This window comes from Vulpes lagopus, chromosome 18 (assembly GCF_018345385.1).
Source record: "Vulpes lagopus strain Blue_001 chromosome 18, ASM1834538v1, whole genome shotgun sequence".
NCBI lineage: Eukaryota > Metazoa > Chordata > Mammalia > Carnivora > Canidae > Vulpes > Vulpes lagopus.
In genome coordinates, this window is record NC_054841.1 from 25,949,693 (window position 1) to 25,970,453 (window position 20,761).

The 20,761-nt window shown below is 53.4% G+C and overlaps 1 protein-coding gene across 2 annotated transcripts in view; it reads left to right on the top strand.

The window, feature by feature from the left end:
• The window catches only part of NOL4L (nucleolar protein 4 like), a 131,007-nt gene that overhangs the window by 35,435 nt on the left and 74,811 nt on the right, over window positions 1-20,761 (top strand). For both annotated transcript variants that reach the window (XR_005984412.1, XM_041732831.1), the window contains exons 2-3: window positions 13,421-13,576; window positions 20,015-20,126. Coding sequence is in view for 1 of the 2 variants with exons in the window: in XM_041732831.1 (XP_041588765.1) it covers window positions 13,421-13,576; window positions 20,015-20,126 (268 nt within the window). In the remaining variant the exon portion in view is untranslated. The remainder of the gene's footprint in view (window positions 1-13,420; window positions 13,577-20,014; window positions 20,127-20,761) is intronic.

Genomic DNA, 20,761 nt, shown 5'->3' on the forward strand with positions numbered 1-20,761 from the left:
TCCGAGGTGTTAGGTCACATGCCCACGGTCACCCAGCAAGTCTGACGCCAGAGCTGGATCTCCTAACGACAATGGCAATGACTTATATACAGCATCTTCCACATGCCAGGCATGCGGCCAAGGCCCAGCCACCGGCTTCCACCTCACAGGAACGTCTATCACGACCACATTTTATGGCCGGGGAAACAGAGGCCAGTGAAGCTCAGTGAAGCTCATGAGTAGGATTTGAACCTATGCTGTCTGGCTCTGGGTCATGCTTGCAAACCTCGCACTGTCTGACCTGCCGGGAGGCTTCTCCATATCCTGGCACCCCCAACACCTGGAATAGCAGCCGGCCCCCAGGTGCCACTAGTTAGTATGTAATGAATGAGGGAGTGGACATGGGACCGGGACCCTGCCCCAGCCATCCCAGAGCTGTGTCTGGAAGTTCAAAGATGGGCAGCCCCTCTCCCAGGCTCGGGGCTCCCCCCACCCAGTTGTCCAGACAGCCCCGGGGAAGGACCAGATCCATAAACATGAGGCTCCACTTGGGCCCAGGAGGGGCTCTGGGCACTGTACAAGTCCTCAATATTATTGCTTTATTGTCATTTAAATGGAGCCTGCCTTAAACAGGCCACCCAGTTCTAGCCACCAGCGCTGGACAAAACCCCCATTGAAAAGCCAATTACAATCACTCCATCTAAATTGTCATGGATTTGTATAGAAAATTACATCTCCATTTAGTCCTGAAGCGACGTCCTGGGCATGGACAGAGGGGAGGCTGGCCCATTTACCCCGCCGGCTCAGCGCGGGTGCCGCGGGCAGAAGAGAAAGCCCAAGCTGCTGGGTCTCGGCCGGCCTGGGGAACAAAGGCCAGTTTGTGGGGGCCTGGAGAGAAGCTGGGCCTCTCAGGGCGGCTCAGATTCCAGGCCTGGGCCGATGGACCCTGTACCGCCAGCTGGTCTCCCCTGCTGGCGGCTGTGGCCAGACGAGCTCCTGACAGCCGGCTTCGGGCGGCCCGTCAGCCCTGCCACCAACCAGGGTGGCTAGACCTTGGCTCATGTCCACACTGCCAAGGAAATGAAGAAGATTTAGCCCGGGGAGCACTGGACTGGGATCCCAAGATCTTGGTTTCATTTATTCACGCATTCATTCATTCTCAAGTTATTGAGGAGTGCCTGCTGGTGGTATAAGAAGCACAGTAGCATAGAAATGAGCTCCAGCTTCGGAGTATTCTGGGTTTGACCCCAGGCTGTGTCCTCAGTAGCTGTGAAGAAAGTCTACTTCGATTATTCATTAGTTCTGAAGTTGTGGTGCACCTACTATGTGGCAGAGGATGGAACAAAATGGCCCTTGGTCTTGGGCCTTAATGTCAGGGGCGGGGGTTTACTGTTTCACAAATGATAAGTGTTCTGAGGGAAGTGAATAGGGGCTGACATGGGCTTTTGGGACTCTATATAAGTAGGCAGTTTGGAAGGAGCTGGTCATGCCAAGACAAGTGGCAAGGGCATTCCAGGCAGAGGCAACAGTGTCTGTGGGTAGGGCCATGGGATGGGGAGTGAGGCAGGCTGGAGTCAGCAAAATGAGAGTGTGGCAGGTGACAAGGTCAATGGGGGCACCCTGAGGATTCTGGCTCTCAGTTTCCTCATCTCCAAAAACAGTAACAATGACCTTAGCCACCAGGGCTTGGGCCAGGACCCAGGAGATAATGTACATGGGATCTCAGAATGGTGCTGGGCACAGGATGCTCCTGGCTAACTAAGACTTCGATGACTTCGATGGCGCTAAATCTTGAGGGCACAGCCCACTCCTCTGGGTCACTTGGAGTGACGGCTCAGGTGCTTTGCACGCATTAGCTCCAATCAGCCCTATGGGGTAGAGCTTTTTTCCCCCTTTCCGAGATAAGGAAACTGAGGCAGTGCCACCAGTCAGCTAATTATTTATTATTATTCCAATAATTCTTACTACAGGTTACCCAAGGCCTGGCACAGAGCAGATCCTCAAAGAGTATTTGTTGAATCAATGAACACACCTGGAAGGAGGGTACTGGGCAAGCGTGGGAGATTCCTATCTGTGTGTATGTGTGTGAGTGGCTCTGGGACTAGGTATAGCCGTGGGATTCTGATTTGGACTCTTATGTGACTCTGTCCAATGACTGAGTGCAAGTGACTGTGTCTGACAGTGTCACACACTTGTCTCCTGGAGTCCTTGCCTAAATGCTCAGTGGCTGTGGTGGGGACTCTGTCAGAGTGACTGTGTGTGTGGCTGTGTCAGACTGTATATCACTGCCTACACATGTCTGTCTGGGCCCAAAGGGACACTTGGCACCCTATCAGGGATGGCTGGCAGGGCTGGAGGCTACTGTGGGGCAGGGCGGGACAGGTTAGGTTCAGAGGTGAAGAGGGCAGAGTCCCCATCCTCCCCCACCCAGCCCTACCAGGCAGACAGGCAAATGGAAAAAATGTTCACACCCGGGGCAGGCAGGCGGGTGGCTGCCCCACCAAGGACTGCTCTGTGCACAGAAAACAAGTTCTTCTGGTATCAGCTCGAGTTTGGCAGGAAGTGGCTTTTGGGTGGCAGGAAGTTGGATTCAGCTCATATCAGCTCCGGCCGAGGGGCAGGAGAGCAGTTATCTGGGGTTAAACAGAGTTACCGAGAAGCGGGGCCCCAACGCCCTGTACCCGATAGAGCTGAGGGCACAGCCCACCCCTCCTGGTCATTTGGGATGATGGGTGGGGAAGGGGAGGCCTTGTAAAGAAGAGCTGCCACCTATCAAATGCTACTGGGCCCCAGATCCCAGACAGAGTTCATCATCTACCTCCTATGACCCCTGTTTAGCAGGTGTGCAGACTGAGACCCTGAGAGGCAGTGACTTACCTGGGGTCACCAAGAGAAGTGGGGAGAAAGGGAAGAGAGAGGCTACAAAAAATTTATAACTATCTAGAGACAAGATAAAAACCAGGAAAGAGGGCAAAGAGGAGAGGGGAGATGGGAACAGGACAGGGAAAGTAGTTGAATGAATGCAGAAAGCAATGAGACTAGGCCAGTGGGAAAATTTCTGGGGTGCTCACTGTGTGCCAGGCTCTCCCAGGAACATCACAACTGACCTTGGGTCCTGATCCTGAACCCATTTCCCAGATAAGGGGATTGAGACCCACAGAGCCTTGCCAGCTGAGCCACACCTGGAATCTAGATCTGAGCCCAAAGCCCACGTTCCAGGCCATGCCTCCTTGCCCAACTTCCAGGGAAGGGAAGTGGCTGTACTAAAAGGGATTCCCAATTTTACCACCTGTTTGCCTGGGTATACTGTTGTGGAATTCACCCAGTTGGCCCATGGAGAGTCAGGATTCAAACCTGTGCAGAGAGGCTGCAGAATTCATGTGCTTAACCATGTGACAGGGTGTGCCAAGCACTATGCCAGAGCAGACCGAGAAAATCATGGCTTTGCCTTCAGGCTGGAACCCAGAGGCTGAAGCCCCAAAGAGAAACTGAATCTCCCAACTCCTAGCCCTGGACACTCTTGTACCCTTCCACTCAGCCCCCAATGGAGTCCCTAGGGAGTGGGCCACTGGTCCTTCTGTTCTCATCCCAAAAGCAGCACCCAAGCTGTTCCCTGGCTATGATGCTGATTTGAAGCTCAGTTTGTATGTCGTTTGCACATTACTCAGTGCATGTCAGAAGGTACGAACATCTCCCTTTCCCAGAGAGAGCTGCTGGGCCCCCCTGCCCTCCTCCAGACAGCAAAAATGCCAGCCGGCTAGACAGGGAGCTGCGCCCTGGCCTCTGACAGCACCCGCCTGCTGCTGCCTCCCCCATTCCCTCCTGGAGCCAAATTTAGGCAGCTCTGCTACAGAGAGATGGGGAGAGTAGAGGCAGGAAATGGCGAGGTTGGAGGCAGCCCTGCCTTGGCCTGCACAGGGTGGGGTGGCCCCAAGGGTACCCCTGTCCCTAAAGCCCTTGGCCCAGCCTCCCCCACCCCTCCTCCCACAGGAATGTGGGCCAGGTTGGGGAACGCAGGGTTCTCAGCTGCAGCCCAGGGTGCTGGCTACTCTGGCCGTGAGGGAGGAGGGAGAGATGGAGGGAGGGAGGGAGGAGGTCATGGCCGGGGCAGTGGGGAAGGGATCAGATAGCCTCCTCCAGCCCCAGACACTGGCTGCCACTGGGGACAGGAGCCCGCTCTGCTTCTCAGCACTTCCTGCCCCTCCTTGATGTGCCCACCTGGATCTGATTCTGGGGTAGGGGGCAGGAGGTACAGGCTGGGCCTTTGGGGGGACTGAAGTCTCCCCAAAAGCTCCACTAGTCTGTCTCCTACTTGGGCTAGACTTTTGGCGGTCTTGGTTTTCCTACCTGGGAAATGGAGAGGCTGGCCTAGAACGATTTCCAAGTATCTACCCATGCGGAGAGCAAGGGTTTCTGGGAGGTCTGATAGGGATTAGGGATTGTGGCAGTGGCTTTAGGCCTAGGAACTTAGGTTTTTCAGGTAAGGTTCCTCATTGATGTGGGATGTGGGTCGGCTGAACAGTGAAAGACCCGGGCTGGATTCTAGCCATCAGGAACCTGGGGGTGGAGTTAATAGTGCCCAGCAGCTGGAAGCATGGATCCTGGGGTCCGACTGCCAGGGTTTGAATTCCAGCTCTGCTACTCATGACTATGGAGAAGTCGCCTCAGCTTTCTGTGCCTCAGTTTCCTCAGCTCCGAGATGGGGGTTAAAAACCTCCCAGAGCTGCTGGGAAAGTGAAATGAGGCAGTGAATGTTTGGCACACATTAAGTGCACCGCGATGCCAGCTACCAGTGTGACTGTTTTGTCTCCCCGAGCGGTTGGGAGGCCCCCCCGCCCCCCCCCACCCGCAAGCTATAACGGATGTGGATGCGATGGGGAGGCGCTGTAGGTTGGTGGTGAAATGGACATCGGGATGGGGGTTCAATCTGCGTGACCCTGGGCAAATGGCCACACCCCACTGCGCCTTGGGCGGGGAACAGCAGAGGCGCCTACCGCACAGGGCCTGCGAGGATTACACAGATCAGGCTTGGCACAGCGCCTGGCACATAGCGGGCGCTCCCTGAAGGGGAGCTGGCCAGATCGAATGGTACCGGCCCGCACAAAGGACAGGTGGGCAGCGTCCCCGGGGGTGCGGGGGGGGCGAGGGAGGCGGGCGCAGGGCAGGTGCGCGGGGAGTGGGAGGCGGGGCTGGGAGAGGGGGCGCGCGAGGGCGGGCGCGCGAGCGCGCAGCAGGTGCGTGTGGAGTGGGCGGGGCCCCGCGCGGGCGGGGTCTCCAGGTGAGCGGACGCGCGCCTGGAGGCTGGCGACGGGGGGAGGCGCGCCGCCCTGGCCCACTGCCGGAAAGCGTCCCTGTGTCTTTAACGCCCTCCTCCCCGCGGCCCCCCCCGCCCCCTTTGTGCGCCCCCCCCCAAGCCGGGCTGCAGCCGCGGAGCCGTCCCCCCTGCACTGACAGCTGGTATCTAATTACTGTGTGAGAATGGAAAGTCAGGCTGTCCCAGCTCCGGGGAGAGGGGATTAACGTCTCCTGCAGAATACACTTCCTCTGGTGGGTTGCCATGGTTACTCTCATTACCTGCCTGCCCGCGAGGAGCCCGCGCGAGCCGCTCCAGCAGGCCCTCCGAACCCGGGCCCGGCGCGCGCGCACCTCCCGGCTCCTCCGCGCTTCTCCCCGCCCCTCCCCGCCGAGGCGCACGCGCGTGCGCCGTGGGGGGAGCGAGGGCAGCCTCACCCCCGCCCCGCGCCCCGCGCCCCGCGCCCCGCCCCCGCCCGAGCAGCTGTCAGCGGCGCGCGCGGCCCGGCCAGCCCCTGCGCGCGCTGTCAACAGTCATTAGCGCGCGGGCCCTCCCCTCCCCCTCGGGCTCCCCTTTACCCCCCACCCCGGCGCAGGGTGGGGCCCGCACCTGGGGCCTCGCTCGTTAGCGCGCCGGGCCGCCCGCCGCGGCCCCGAAGGGACCCGCCCGCGGGGCCTGCTTGGCTCAGGGTCGCCCCCTTCCGCCAGAAGCCCCCCTCAGCGACCCCGCTCCCTGTCCCTGGCCGTGGCTCCCGAGGGAGGCGGGCCCCCAGAGTCCTGGAGCGTGCCACTTTAGAGTAATAGCCACAGTGGGGCATTTATGGATGTCTCGCCCAGGGTGGGCGCTATTTGTGCACCGTTTGGGTTCCCACAGCCGTCCTGTCACATTGTGTCACCTCAACACAGGAGGAAACTGAGGCCCAGGCAGGCCAGCCCATTAGCTAGGGTCCGAGCTGGATTGGCTTCAGGCCTGTGATTTCACCCCTAGAGCACCTGCGCCTCGTGGACGCCCCCAGGCCACAATCCCCAGCCAGCCCCCCTGGCCCTGTCCTGCCTTACAGTGCCTTTGGGGGCTCCCTCTCCCCCCCCCATCCTTTCAACTGAGATCATTGCCCACCTCTTGCCAAAAGGGGGATACTTAGGCCCACTGTACCCCTTTCTCTTACTGCCCTTCCCCCCATCCTTTCCAAATATTCCAGAGCTAACAAAAAAAAAAAAAAAAAAGGAAAGGAAAAAGAAGAAATATTCAGAGCTGTTTGAAGGATATGGCATCCCTCAAAGGTAGCGCTGTCGTTCGGGGGCTGATCCCAGGCAACTTTCTATGGCCCGGGGTGTGCATTTCGGTCCCCAGCGTGATTTGAAAGAAGATGGAGGTTCAGCGAAGCAGAAAGGAGGTCTTGGAATATGTGAGGCCTGTTCCAGATGGCAGGTGCGCCGCGGTGGCGGCTCGGCACTAGCAGTTGGAGATTGTGCACAGGGGTGGAGAAGAGGCAGGTGCTACACTGAGTCCTCAGTGCCTTGTTTATGTATTTATTTATTTATCGGGGGTGTGGTCCCCTCCCTCGCCCATCCCGGCCTCCAAAGCTCATTGCAGCTATGGGTCCTACAATTCTGGTGTAGATATTTATTTTGGAAGGTTGTTTATTTGTTTCTTTGGTTTTGGTTTTCAGTGTACAGTAGGTAGTATTTATAACTGAGAGATATTCAAATACCGTCCTTGTTCCATTTAGGCCATGCCCTCTCCTCAATCACCTGATTGCCTGGCTTTACAAACGATGACCAGCTTTTCTTGAGGATCCCGAGGAAGAAATTTCCGGATATTTGGGTGCAGGTCTTCATTCTGGTTTTTTTCTTTTCGGGCTTTCAGTTTAGTGTAGCTTATACATTGTCTCTCCACCTCTCACCTTTCCTTCTGAGAATGCTTTGCAAGAGGCTGACCCCTTTCCTCGGATCTTCTTTCCAGCCCGAGGAGCTGGAAGGAGACTTTGTAGGGGATCCCCCCACAAAAAAAACCCTGCTTCTCCCACTTGCAAAACCTTAGTCCTGCCTGAATTTATTAAAATGTGGTTTGGGGGACAGGAGGAACAGCTACAGTTCCAGAAGTTGGAAGTAGCCTGCAGCTGATATTGGCAGTAACTTTTGCCTGTAATGGTAGCTGTTTAGCTGGCTGGCCCAGATAGAATGGAGCAGCATCCTCACATTTGCCTGTGCAATCAACCCCCTGAAGTCCTGGGCTCCCACATAAGCGGTGGCCAAAGGTGTGTCTCCCCAGGGGTGGTTTCTGCTGACTGACTTTCTCCTCTGATGGCAATCTTGTTGATCTTTATGCCTTATCGAGAGCTGGATCTGAAATGCACCAAAAGGGCACATCCTAAGGACTTTCTGTGTGGTTTCTTCCTCTACCATAGGAACCCAGTTGAGAAATGTCCCTGCTATTTAGCCACATCCTCTCAATCATGGCCTCATCGTTGCTGGAAGGCACATGCTGCTAATATTGTGGTAGTGGGGCACTAACCAGTACTCTGGTGGCCTGAAACGGTGAGCCCATCTTGATAAGTGTATAACTCCTTACCAGCAAGTGACTTCGAAGTTCCAATGGAAATGACAGAACTGAAATCCATTAGCAGTTGGATGGGGGTCTATTTAATTGGCTTAGTGGGAAGACAGGCAAGGTTCAGTCAGATTTCAGTAGCTCACCTGAGGTAGGCCACTCCGGCAGAGGCCTAATGGCCTGGCCAGATCTGCTCATCTCCCTTGCATAGGTCTGCAGCCCTGGATGTCTCAATCTTCCTTGTGCTGAGCACTCAGATCATTTGAGGAAACTGAGGAATCCCAAAAAGACCTGTCAAGGGATGACCTGCTTAAGTATGAATGAACTTTGCCAGGGAGGACTTAAAAATCTGATGTCACATTGCTGAGTACTCCTGCCCTTTCTATCCATAATCTGCATTAAGTCACTGAGCAGGTGTTTTGAATTTGTACTAATGTTGCCCAATAAGATTCTTTTGTTCTCACCATTAGGAAAATTGGCCTTCAGTGATGGAGAAGAAAATATTAATATATTAGGCCTAGAAGCACAGAGCAAGAATATATTTAAAGAGCCAATGCCAGTCTCCTTACTAGTTACCTCCCTATCTGAGTCATGGAGACACTCTAATCAGTTCTCAAAATCTGTTGTGCATCAGAATCATCGGGGGGCCCTAGTAAAACCCCCAGAGAGTGAGATTTGGTGGGTCTGAGGTGAGGCCTGAGAATTTGCATTTCCATCTAGTTCCCAGGTGATGGCTGTCTCTAATGGTCTAGAGACCACATTTTGTGATCACTCTTCTAAATATTGTGAAACATGAGCAATGTATAAATAGACATTTGGTGATTTCCTCAATAACTTGCAACCTGGCCTTTAGTTTAGAATCCGAACAGGATGGTTTAAAGGAAGATGGTGATGTCCAAGAACAGTAGTCATAGTAGCTCCATGAAATTTTTAAAACTCTTGCTATGTCTGGTTTTATTGGCCTGGGTCTAGCTGGCTGGCTTGGAGTTGGCTGGTTTGAAAGGATGTAGTGTGTTGCCATGGCAATATTCTTCCCCAAGCAGGAAGGCCCCAGAGGTTGATCCTGTGCAACTGACCATGTATTTCTCATGGCTTTTCCCGTGGGGTGCTTCAGGGTTCCGTTCCATCACTCCTGGTTGGTGTTCCCAGGAAGCTGGGGATAGTCAGGAGTCTCTAGGCCCCCTCTTCATTCAGCCTATAAGTGAAATGAGCTTTCTTTATCAAACGGAGGCCCAGCTTGCTTAGGGCCATGGATCAGATTAAGCTAATTTGGGTACAAAGCAGAAGTGGTTGGTGGGGACATCCCAAGGCTATGGGGAGGGTGCTTTCTGCTCCTTTAATTAGCAGCTCCTGCCTTGTAGCACTGTGTCTAGATTCTCAGCTAAGGAAGGCATGCCTCTCCTGCAGCACTTAGCATGAAGGTTATTACCTCTATGGATGCGGGGCATGGCAGAGATGCCTGGTGCACGTGACTGCCGTGGGAGCCCTTTGTTCTTTTCCCAGGGTTCTCCTTGAAGGACAGACAGATATCCTGGTGTTCTTCCCTTAGGGTGTAGCACACATGGTGTCCAGGTGGCCACAGCTCACCTGAGGACAGTTCAAGGTGTGGTTCTGCAGAGCTTGTGTGGTTTGAACTGGGACTGGGACAAGCCCTTTCCTCTCCTGTGTACATCTCTGCAACTGAGATAAACCAATTCTAGGCCCCAGGGTTAAACATCAGGGGAGATCACAGTAGAGTTTTAAAGAGGGAGCTACTAAAAATGATCCCTGAAGAGTTTCTCTGGGATAATTTTATAGTCACATTGGACAAGATGCAAAGCTTTTGGGTACCCGTGTCTGTCTTAGAAAGAGGTGGGAGGCTGGGACAGAGGCCCAGCATTGGGCAATATATTTTGCTGTTTAATCTGAGTTGGTTAGTTACACCTTGACGTTAGGAAAATTTATGTCAAGTTTGTCTGACAGTCTTAGTGTGTTACTTAGGAATTGAGCATGTCCTCTGATGGTGGGTATTAGCTTGGGGGACCCATGCTGTAACCTGAATGGATCAGAAGGATGGAAGAACAGATTCCAAAACCAAAATGTTCGAATTCAATGAGTCCAAAGGGAAGAGATGAACATTTATAAGCCAGATGCCTGACATACATTCTTAACCTAATACTTAGAACAACCAGCCACAACTTTTTAGGCCCATTTGACAGGTGAGGAAACTGAGTTTCCAGAGGTCAAGAAGTCAGGTGGGGCACCTGGCTGTCTCATTTGGTGGAGCGTGCGACTCTTGATCTCAGGGTTATGAATTCGAGCCCCACGTTGGCGGTAGAGAGTACTTAAAAAAAAAAAAAGTTCAAGAACTGACCTGCCCAAGGTTACCAAGCTGGTTAGGGGACACTTCGCATTTCACCTTCCTAAAATATTGTCTTTCACAGATTATTTTCTTTCTCCATTCCTTCCCACCAAATTTTATCTCCCTTTTCCAGAAGTATCTGTGTTCTGGCTTGAAATAGTTTTTTTTTTTTATTTTTTTTATTTATGATAGTCACACAGAGAGAGAGAGAGAGAGAGAGAGAGAGGCAGAGACATAGGCAGAGGGAGAAGCAAGCTCCATGCACCAGGAGCCCGACATGGGATTCGATCCCGGGTCTCCAGGATCATGCCCTGGGCCAAAGGCAGGCACTAAACCGCTGTGCCACCCAGGGATCCCTGGCTTGAAATAGTTTTATGAGCAGAGAGATGTATTCAATTTTAAGCAGCTAGATTCAGCTAGATTCATTATCATGCCTCTAGATTCAGATTATCAAAATGTTGTGGAACTACCCCATTGTACTTTTAAAAATATTTTTTAAAAAGATTTTATTTGATTTTTAAAAGATTTTATTTATTTATTCATGAGAGACACAGAGAGAAGGTGGAGACATAGGCAGAGGGAGAAGCAGGCTCCCTGTGGAGAGTCCAATGTGGGACTTGATCCTGGACCCTGGGATCACGCCCTGATTGGAAGGTAGATGCTTAACCGTTGAGCCACCCAGGTGTCCCTTACTTATTTACTGAGAGAGAGAGTGTGCATGAAAGCAGGGGTGGGGGATGGAGGGACAAGCAGACTCCACATCAAGCACAGAGCCCGAAGTAGGGCTCAACCCCAGGAGCCAGAGACCATGACCTGAGCTGAAATGAAGAGTCGGACGCTCAACTGACTGAGCCACCCAGGCACCCCTAATATACTTTTTTTTAAAATTAAAGCTTAACAACATGCAGAAGAGTACACAGATTGTGAAGTGTCCAGATTAATGGCTTTCTATAAACTGATCACATCTGTAAAACCACCACCCAGATCAAGAAATAGAAGCCCAGTTATGTTTTTATTCTTACGATCCTTTTGTTAGTTTTTGCCAGCGTGAACCTCTGGTTGGAAGTATAACTGGGCGATCATAATATTTGTCCCATCCAACTCTCAGCAGTATTTGAAGATTCCCCTAAAACGCTGGGTAGTTACAAGTCAGCTAGTGAACAAGTTTATCACTAATGATCCCTGTTTATAGATGGCTCAGGACTTCAGATACCCCCAGCAAAGAGGTAACAGTAACTCCTGAGCGAGTCTAAGAACAGAAAAGTCGTGGAATTTTACAGCTCATCTCATAAGTGAAGCTCAGGGAGGCTGAAGAGTTTGCCCACAATCTCACAGCCAGGAAGCAGGACCAGCAGGCATCTCCTCCTACACACACGTACACACACACCCAGATGCATGCTGAGAAGTCCCCATTGAAATGGATCCTGCCTAGGAAGGAAGCCATTGGCAAGAGGGTCTGTATAGGGCCAGGGAGGTCACCCCCCGACAGATGCCACTCTAGGATTTGGCACCCTCCACTCCAGATGCCTATCTGCTCTCAAGTGGGCCACTGGCAAAAACGCAGCCCTGTTTACCCGTTACGGTATGTTGGGAAAGTTACTGGATAAAACCAAACCCTGTCTATGGCCAGAATGTTTTGTGAGCAGGGGTCCCGTTTAGCACCGCCTCTCTTTTTCTTGGACTATATAAGACTAGATCCTAACCCAGCTCCGCCACTTACCAGTCACTATACCACAGGCAGGTCCTCTCCCTAGCAACCTCCTAGGCTTGTTGTAATGTTCAGCCTTATCATAGCGAGGGGAAACTGCAAATAACAAAGCACTCCGTGATTATATTTATTCCTAAGTTCCTCTGGACTGGGCTTGCTGCTTAGTGCTGCACGGGTATCTCCTTTATTCCTCTCTGTAGCTCATATAGGAAAAATGCTTCTGTTCACCCTATTTTCCAGGTAAAAGACCTGAGGTTAGAGAAACTAACTGCTCCTGGTCACACAGCCACTTCAATGATGGGCCCCATTCAGACTGAGGAAGAGTATGTCTAAATTACCCTGCCTGGCTGCCACTTAGAAGCAGTCAATCATTTGGTAGGCATTTCTTGAGCTTACTGTGTATCAGGCATTGTTCTAGGTGCTAGGGAGGCAGCTGTGAGCCACCAGACGAGGCCCATTCCCTCCTAGAGCTGACGTTCTTGAGCCATGAGCAAGATCCTTTAGGAAAGAATTCTCTGGGAGATTTGGGTGTGTACACTTTTAGAGAAAAGCCTGCCTCCTTTCCCCCTCAGTCCTTCCTTAACACACACACACACACACACACACACACACACACACCTACACACACACACACCTACACACACACACACACCTACCCTGGGTTTGTGTCTCCTGTGCCCTATCAATAAGGACCTCACTGAACAGTCTGCTCCCTTATGGGCTTTGGCCACATCCCCCAGCCTCCTGCCTTGCAGTTTCCCTGCTCCCTCCCAGCCCTGCTAGTGGGAGTTGGCAGGTGTCTGCCCAGCAGCAGGACCCATCTCAGTCCCGGCACGCCTTTTCAGGACCAGCTGACAGCAGTCACGCCAGCCTGATAAAGAGACTCGGGGGGTCCACGGCCACCTTGCTCATGAGGCCCTGCCACCTCCACGTGGCCTTGTGTCTGTTATTCTCTGTATCTCCAGACACAAAGAGCCTGGGTCTGTTGCTGGCGCTCAGCTGCTGGAGTGGGGAGGGCGGGCAGTGGTGACAAGCTTTTCAGAAAGGCCAGGGTGGAGGCAGGAGTCACCCAGGTGATCCAAGCCATTCCCCTGGGACCCCAGCCCAGGACCACAGTGAAAGGTTACCACTAATTGGCGAGCTCCTGATGGGGCTGCATCTATTTAGCACCCCCCCTCCCCAGAGGCTTCCAGGATGGTCTTGGCACAGCATGTGATGTGAGAGCTCCCCGCCTGAGTCTGGCACAATCTGTCTGAAATTGTGAACATGGAGCCTCTTGGTTTTTTAATTTGTATTTTCGTTGTTGTCATTCTCTGCCCATTGTTTTTGGTAGATTTAGTAGCAGAAGCCACCCTGACTCTGGTGCCCCCGTCCCTGGGTCCGTCTCAGCCAGCTCCTTCCACCCCCAGCCCTCCAGACCTACCACTGGAGGCCTTGCGGGTCAGGTAGCAGCGCCGTCCCTGCCCCCGACCCTTTGCCAGGCCTCGGGGCCCAGCTCTCACCCTGCCGTCATCCCCGACACTGACACAGCTTGTCCGCCCTGTCGCAGGGGGCAGATGGCCTGTCGGAGCCGGAGGGCATCTCTCTGAAGCGGGTCGCTGTGGTGGAAGATTTCTTTGACATCATCTACTCGATGCACGTGGAGAGCTCGGCGGAGCCAGGCAAAGCCCCCAAGCACGCCGGGCAGAAGAAAACCTACCGAGCGGTGAGATGTCTGTCTCTGGGCCTCTGTGGGCAGCCTGGGGCCTTGGCAGGAGGCCATGGGCTGCGCACATGTTGGGCGGGGGCAGGGCAGGGAGCTGAGGCGTGATGAAACGGCCTTTGGGGACCCAGGGGGGCACAGGGCAAGGGCACGGCAGCCAGAGATGGCTCAAGGGGGGTAAGGGGGCGGGTTCTGTGGTCTGAGCACAAAGGAGAAGCAGGTTGAAGGGAGTGAGGGAGGGAAGGAGAAGGATGAGAGCAGGAGCAAAGCCCTCCTCTTCCTAGTTTCTGCTTCACTTGTTTCCTCGCCCCAGCCCCTTGCAGCCTGCTCTGGGACTGTGGGGGTGGGGGTGGCCAGATAATAATAATAGAAAGAGCAAATGCTTCCATTGCATTTACTGTGTGCAAGGCCTGCCCTACATGCTTTCTCTGTGTGAGTTCATTCAATCCTCTACCACCCTATGAAGTCAGTACTGGAAGTTCCCCAGGGGAAGTCTGAGGACATGGTCCCTACCTTCAGGGAGATCACAATTTTATTTGGGGTAGGGAGGCTGAGAGCAAAACTGAGACATGAGAACCAGAAATGTCTCCAAGACTAGCTTTGAGGGAACAAGAGCCCCCAAGGCATTCAGCGGTAGTACCTCCAGACACAATACATGGGCATTCAGCAAAGACATGTCCTCAACCTCCCCATGTGTGACATTCAGTGCCAAGCCAGGGGGGCTTCATGGAGAAGATGGCATATAAGCTGGCATTCTAAGCTTGTGTAGGCAGAAGGGAGCAGAGATAAGAGTCTAGGGGTGGGAAACGTCACATATGGGGAGGTAGAGGAGATGGTAGCCAGAGCAGGCGGGGCCTACCTGTGTTCTGGTCCCATTCCCCTGTTGACTGCCATTGCCGTAGCTCTCGCAGAGCTCTGAACCCAAGACCCACCACTAAACCAGTAAAGCCAAGCACTCTAACTTTCATTCAAGCTTCAGAGCAGTCATGTGACTGCAGTCCCATTTTGCAGTTAAGGAAACTGAGACCCAAAGAGTTGATCTACCTGCCTAAGGTCACATAGTACTTAAATGGCAGTGAGCTGGTGTCCTCATGCCCCCCCACCATGTGTTGACTTTTTTTTCTGACTTCTTAGAGACCTATCCCTATAACCAGGTTTCTCCACCCAAGGCAGCTGTGAACTCCAACCCCATCCCTATAAATAGCCTTGGACTGCTGTGGAGGTGGCCTGTAGAAGTCCGTGATTTTCCCATATGGCCTGATTTTTAAAAATTCCAACTATCTGGTTTGTCCTTGTCCTCAGAAGATGGCCTTTGGGGATGCCTGGGTGGCTCAGTTAGTTAAGCATGTACCTTTGGCTTGGGTCATGATCCTGGAGTTCTGGATCGAGCCCCACATTGGGCTCCCTGCTCTGCAGGGAGCCTGCTTCTTTCTCCCTCTGCCTGAGACTCCTCCTGCTTGTGCTCTCTCTCTCTCTCTGTGGTAGAAGATTTCTCTGTCAAATAAATAAATAAAATCTTAGAAAAAAAAAAGATGACCTTTGCCCTAAATGAGGCTTATGGATGGACCCATGTGCCCAAGGACCTCAGAAGATGAGGGTTTGGGCTAAGGGAGGCAGGAGATGATCATACTACCTGCCCTACACCTCCTGCTTCTCAGTACATGTGTGTTAGGAAAGGGAGTTCTGAGGGTATTCCCACCAGAGGGTCACAGATGAAGGGAGTGACACCCAAGCCAGAGACTTTGCAGGCCACTTGGTATTCATGAGACCTAGCACATTTTCTCAGCATTTAATTTGCCAGTGCCCGGCAACTCACATGTGCCAGGCTCTGCACTCAAAGCACTTCCCGGGCACCAGCTCTCTGAGCCTTCATGTGTGTGAGGGTGTATATATGAAGCAGGTCCTACTTTTATCTCCATTTTACCAATTAGGAAAATGAGGCTCAGAGGGAAACATAACCTGCATGGAGGTCACCCCACTGATGTTCAGAGCCAGGCTGCTGGCCCCCAGAGCCTGTGCCCCGACCACTACACATCCTGCCTTTCTACAAACCCCCTGTGGTCAGCTAGTAAGCCCGATGACTTGCTGTGGTCAAGGTAAATGGGCTTGGGCCCGCCAGACCACGTGACTTCCTTTCCCCTTCATGTCCAGCACCAAGCCTCACACCACAGGCATTCCCTAGGTATTTATTTTAAGATTCATTTATTTGTTTGTTTATTTATTTATTTATTTGAGAGAGAGAGAAAATGAACGGGGGGGGGGGGGGGGGAGAGGGGCAGAGGGAGAGCATCTCAAGCGACTTCCCGCCCTGATGCGGGGCTCAGTCTCACAACCCCGAGATCATGACCTGAGCCAAGAGTCAGAGGCTTAACCAACTGAGCCACCCAGTCACCCCCTTGTTGCATATTTATGAAGGCCAGGTTGCAGCTTCTGTGCTGTCGGGAGGGCAGGGCTGGGCTGGTCCCGCCAGCCTCTGTGTCCCTGGGCCAGCTTCTGTGTCCCTGGGCCAAGCGGACATGCAGCCCTTCGCTCTGCACTTCCTGGCTTCTAGTCCATATGCCCGCCGCGTGCCCCACTTCCCGCTGCCCAGCCTGGAGCTGGCACATGACTGGCAGTGGGCCAACTGGGCGGCACACAGAGCTGGAATTTCAGCAGCAGGGCCAAGGCTGAGTGGAGCAGGCCAGGGCCCTCCTGCAGTGGGTGTGAAGGCCAAGGGGGCTGCTGTACCTCCCTCCTCCCCGGTGTGCCTCCGCTCCCTCCCCCCCTTCCCCATCTGTCACCCTTCTCTTGCCACCCTTTTCCTTTTTTGGGGGTGGGGGTGGTGCCTGGATGCTTTTGTCCCCCTTCTTTTCATCTGCTCCCATTTTCCTCAGCCCAAGCCTTGCTCTTCAGTCTTATCCATGCCTGGGAAAGAGCCCCCAAGAAAACTCAGTGCTGAGGGCTGCAAGGAGGCACAGCCTGGCCTCGTGGCATTTGCATTGGGCCCCTGGCTGAGGGTTTTGGGACCTGTCTCTGTGTGTTTTACCAGACCTGAATCCTGGGACTGCCTTGCCCATCTGTAGGGCACCTGGAACCTTCCAGATTCTTACAGGTCTGTAGTGTCTGCAGGAAGCAGGGGCCTGGAAGGGCAATAGGCAGACTTGTTCAAGGACATTAAAGCAAGCACATTCTTCTGTGGGGAAAAAGAAGCTTCTAGCACCCACCACAGTCCAGCAATATATCACAGAGAACAGGTAATGAGCTTTCTGAAACTGAAGGTATATACGAGTCAGGGATAGAAGGCCATTTATAATGGATTATGCAGGGGATTCCCATTTGGGGCAGGAAGTCCCTGCCTTACTCAGATGCACTGTGACCAGAGGACCCAGAGGACCCGTAGGGGGACTTGCCCATGCCCCAGGGTCAGGGGAGGGTTCTAAGTGGTTCTACAGAGTTCCCTGATCCCACACAGAGGACTGGTCCTTTTTCAAGGGCCTTTTCTGGAGTCTGTACCCATTTGGGTTGGAGCAAACTGTTTGCTTCCTTTCCCAGGGTGTTGGTAGGCTAGATCGAGCTACAGAGTCTGGATCTGGCTGCCCAGACCATTTTGGAGTTGGGGCCAGATGTGGTCAGCAGCTGTTCCAGGCCCACCACGTGCTAATCCACCGCAGGGCAGCAGGAGGATCTTGTAAAGTGGTGCAAATCCCCCCAATTGGCCTCATCTGTCCTTGTCGGCCCCTGAGCTGGGGAGCAAAAATGGGGCCTTACAAGTCAACAACTCTGCAAATAGCTTTTGCTCTCCCTGCGGTGAAGTCTCCCTTCATTTTACCACTAAGAAAAAAGTGAAAGGTTGCGGTGTCCGGGCTGAAGACCCCAAGTGCAAGGCAGCAGGCCTCTAAGGGAAGCTGGCTGGAAGCAGGGGTCCTGGGGCTTCCCCTCCTTAAACACAGCAGCTCTATCTTTATCTGTTTCACATTTTGGGCTTCAGCATGAGAGACTATTTCCAGAACTGTGTCTGGAGCTCCGAAACTATTTGAAAACCACCATCTTATTGACTAGAGCATAAACGAGGATTGTCCTCCTTTCAGCTCATCCCCAGGTCCTGTGGCCTTGGGCATCAATGTAGTTAGACAGAAACGGAGATCCCATTTCTCATTTGGACAACCAAAAGATGCCCAAAGACGACTGAAGGCCACACAATGCACCTTCCTCCGTGAAGGCCTCTTCAGCAGCATGGAGTTGGGCTGGACTCTGCACTTCACTGACATCCCCCCGCCCCTGCCTGGAGCTCTTACTGAGGCTGCACACAGGGCAAGGCTTCCCTCCAGGGAGGGAACCTATACTTCTTGAGTCCACCTTCCCCCCTGCCCCCTGCCGCCCCTATGTGGGACCTAGGGCCAGAAGGTGTGTGCCCAGCAGTCCCTTGCCCTGTGTCAGGCCAGCCAGCTTTGCATACTGCTAGGATCCCAACTGAGGCCAGGAGAGCTGTGGCCACAACACTGAATTGTAGCTGTACCCTCAGTGGGTCAGGTGGCAAGTAGGGCTTTTGCCCGTGCTGCAAGCATGTCAGAGCAGCGAAGCAGCGAGGCCAGGAATGCTCTCCTTAAGTGCTGTAAAAATTATTTCTCTGCCCAATGGCAGGTGAGCTCCATATCGTGAAGTAGGGCTGTTCCTATGGTATCAACTTTCCTTTTCCCAGCAGACCGTGACACTCCTCCCCCAGGTCCTCAACTCATCTCTTCTAGGTCTGACCTAGGATGTCACACCTTGCAGTGCCTGAGAGGTCATCTGTTTGCCCAACTAGGCCACAGCCCAGCTCTTTGCCCAGCAGGCACCCTTCCCACTTGCCTGTTTACACGTGCCGTCTGTCTTTCAGTGGAGCCCAGCCCTCTTAATCCTGAAGGCCTGAGAGGGACATGCCACCCGTAAGATTTCCAGGCAGGCTGGGCTGGGAATGAAGATGTCCGTATATGTGGCAGGAAAGCCCCCATCCTGGGGGCTAAGACCTAAGACCGGAGGAGGACGGGCCGCATGCCCTCTCATCCACCAGCTCCAATCAGAGAGCAGGGGTTTGCCCTTGTCCCTGACCTCCAGAGGAAGGCAATCAGACAGGGAATTTGGAAGGGAGATAACTCATCAAGGAGCCTGCCTGCTCCGCAGAGCATCAAATCAGCTGAGAAATAACAATTGTGTCACCAAAATTAACTCTGCCTTTGCAGCCGGCCACCAGGCAGGAGTGGCCCCCCGAGCTCCACAGACCAGCTGAGCTGAGGGGACAGCCTGAGCTGGTCCTCTGAGGGCTTGGCCACAGCCCTAAGACGCCACCCACCCTCCCCAAGCCCATCCGCCCGGCCCTACCCTACTCCACCTCTTGGCCACCACAAAGAGGGGACAGGACACTCGTGCATCCTGAAGGAGCAGACCTGGTGCTGTCCCCTCCCTCTGGGCGGACCAGAGCCCTCGGCCAACTTTCCCCGGCTGGGCTGCGGCGAGCATGATGGAATGCTGGGCTGATGCTGCCCCTTAGTGGAGAGGAGCGGGAGGGCCCAAGCTCTGGGAAATGTGCGAAAACCAGCCACTGGGCAGCTACCAGCCTCAGCAGGGGCTGAGCCTGAGAGTCCGCTAAACCAGGGCCAGATCATTTCCTGAAACCCAGAGCAAGAAGAGATGGCTGGGCTTCTGGGCCCACACCTCCTCCTTCCCCACTGCCCTGCCCAGCCTGTTTCTTGTATTCCTTCTCATTTACTTCACCTCCCTTCCCACCTCCTTGGCTAGGAGAGGCCCCCTGGAGGCAGTTATGGAGTGGTGTGACCTGGAGCATGGGCTTTGGTCTGCCACCACCTCTAACAAGCTGTGTGACCTTGGGCAAGTAGGTCTACTTCTCTGGGCCTTGTGACCTCACCTGGAATTGTGTTGGTTCTTAACAGCGTGTCCAGTTTGAAAAATCTGATCCCTTGGCATCAGACATTCACAGCTCTCCCTAAAATGTTCTTGATCTGCGAGTTATTTCAGGAAGAGCTTGCAGAACCTTGGGTTCTGTTCGTAGGCGCAGGGCCAGTAGATTAGGTGGGTCTCAGTTTATCCACAATCTCTTAAGAGTGGAAATTGTTTCGTCCTCCCCTAGAGCAATGTTTAGAAACTCTTTTTTTTTTTTTTCAGGAGCAACAATAAAATACTCTGAGAGGACTATTACTTGTTAAAACATAGGTTAGATAATCTTTAAACGCTTTTGCCTTCTCAATTTCTAATTCTTTTATTCAAACTTTTAAAACAAATGGTTTTCCATAAGAGTACTGACTCATTTCTGTGGCTAAGAATTGAGGACACCTGCCCTTTGCTCCTCAAATCCTTTCCCTTCCTGTAAGGGCCAAGCACATGCCACCAAAGCACAAACCTTGGCAGCTTGGTGACCAGGTGGCCTCCCCCTCGCCCATATAATGAGCAAAACTCCTCTGTCCCCAGATTGCGGAGACCTATGCCTTCCTTCCACGAGAGGCCGTGACCCGGTTCCTGATGAGCTGCACAGAGTGTCAGAAGAGGATGCACTTTAACTCCAATGGCCTAGAGCCCAAAGGTAGGGGAGGAGGCGGGTGTGCTGGTGGCTTGGGGGAGGCTGGGGGTGGGGCTCCCACCAGCAGGGTCTGCCCTTTGCTGGTGCAGAAAGAAAAGTGCATGGCCAGCGGTTGTCACAATTCCCAGTGGTCAGTGTGGGTCCATTGCCCAAAGCACCTCATTTTTGTTGTTGTTTTCTTTAACTTAAAAAAAAGTCAAATTCCATCAAAAAACTGATAGTGCATTCCTACTGTCCTTCAAGACCCTCTTCTCCCACCAGTGTTCCTGATGGAAATGATCACCTCTCCCTGTTGCCTAAGCTCCTTAATTCTTGCCTCCCAGGCCTCACCCTGAGAGCAGTGTCTTCATGGGTGTGGTCTCACTGCCCTTTCTGTGAGCTCTCTGAAGACAGGAGCACACCTCCTACCGAGCTCTCTGAAGACAGGAGCACACCTCCTACCACGTGCACCTTTTTACCCTGTAGTCCCACCCCTGCCAGCAGTAGGTCCTCCCTGAGTGTTCCTTCCCTACACACATCCAGGAAATCTGGGGAGATTACTTAGAATTCAAATGCCCAGGGCACTTGCCACCAGCCAAACTTGGTCCCTTGGACCGAGGTCCCTGCTCTCCTGTTCTGCCCTGCCCACTGAGATACAG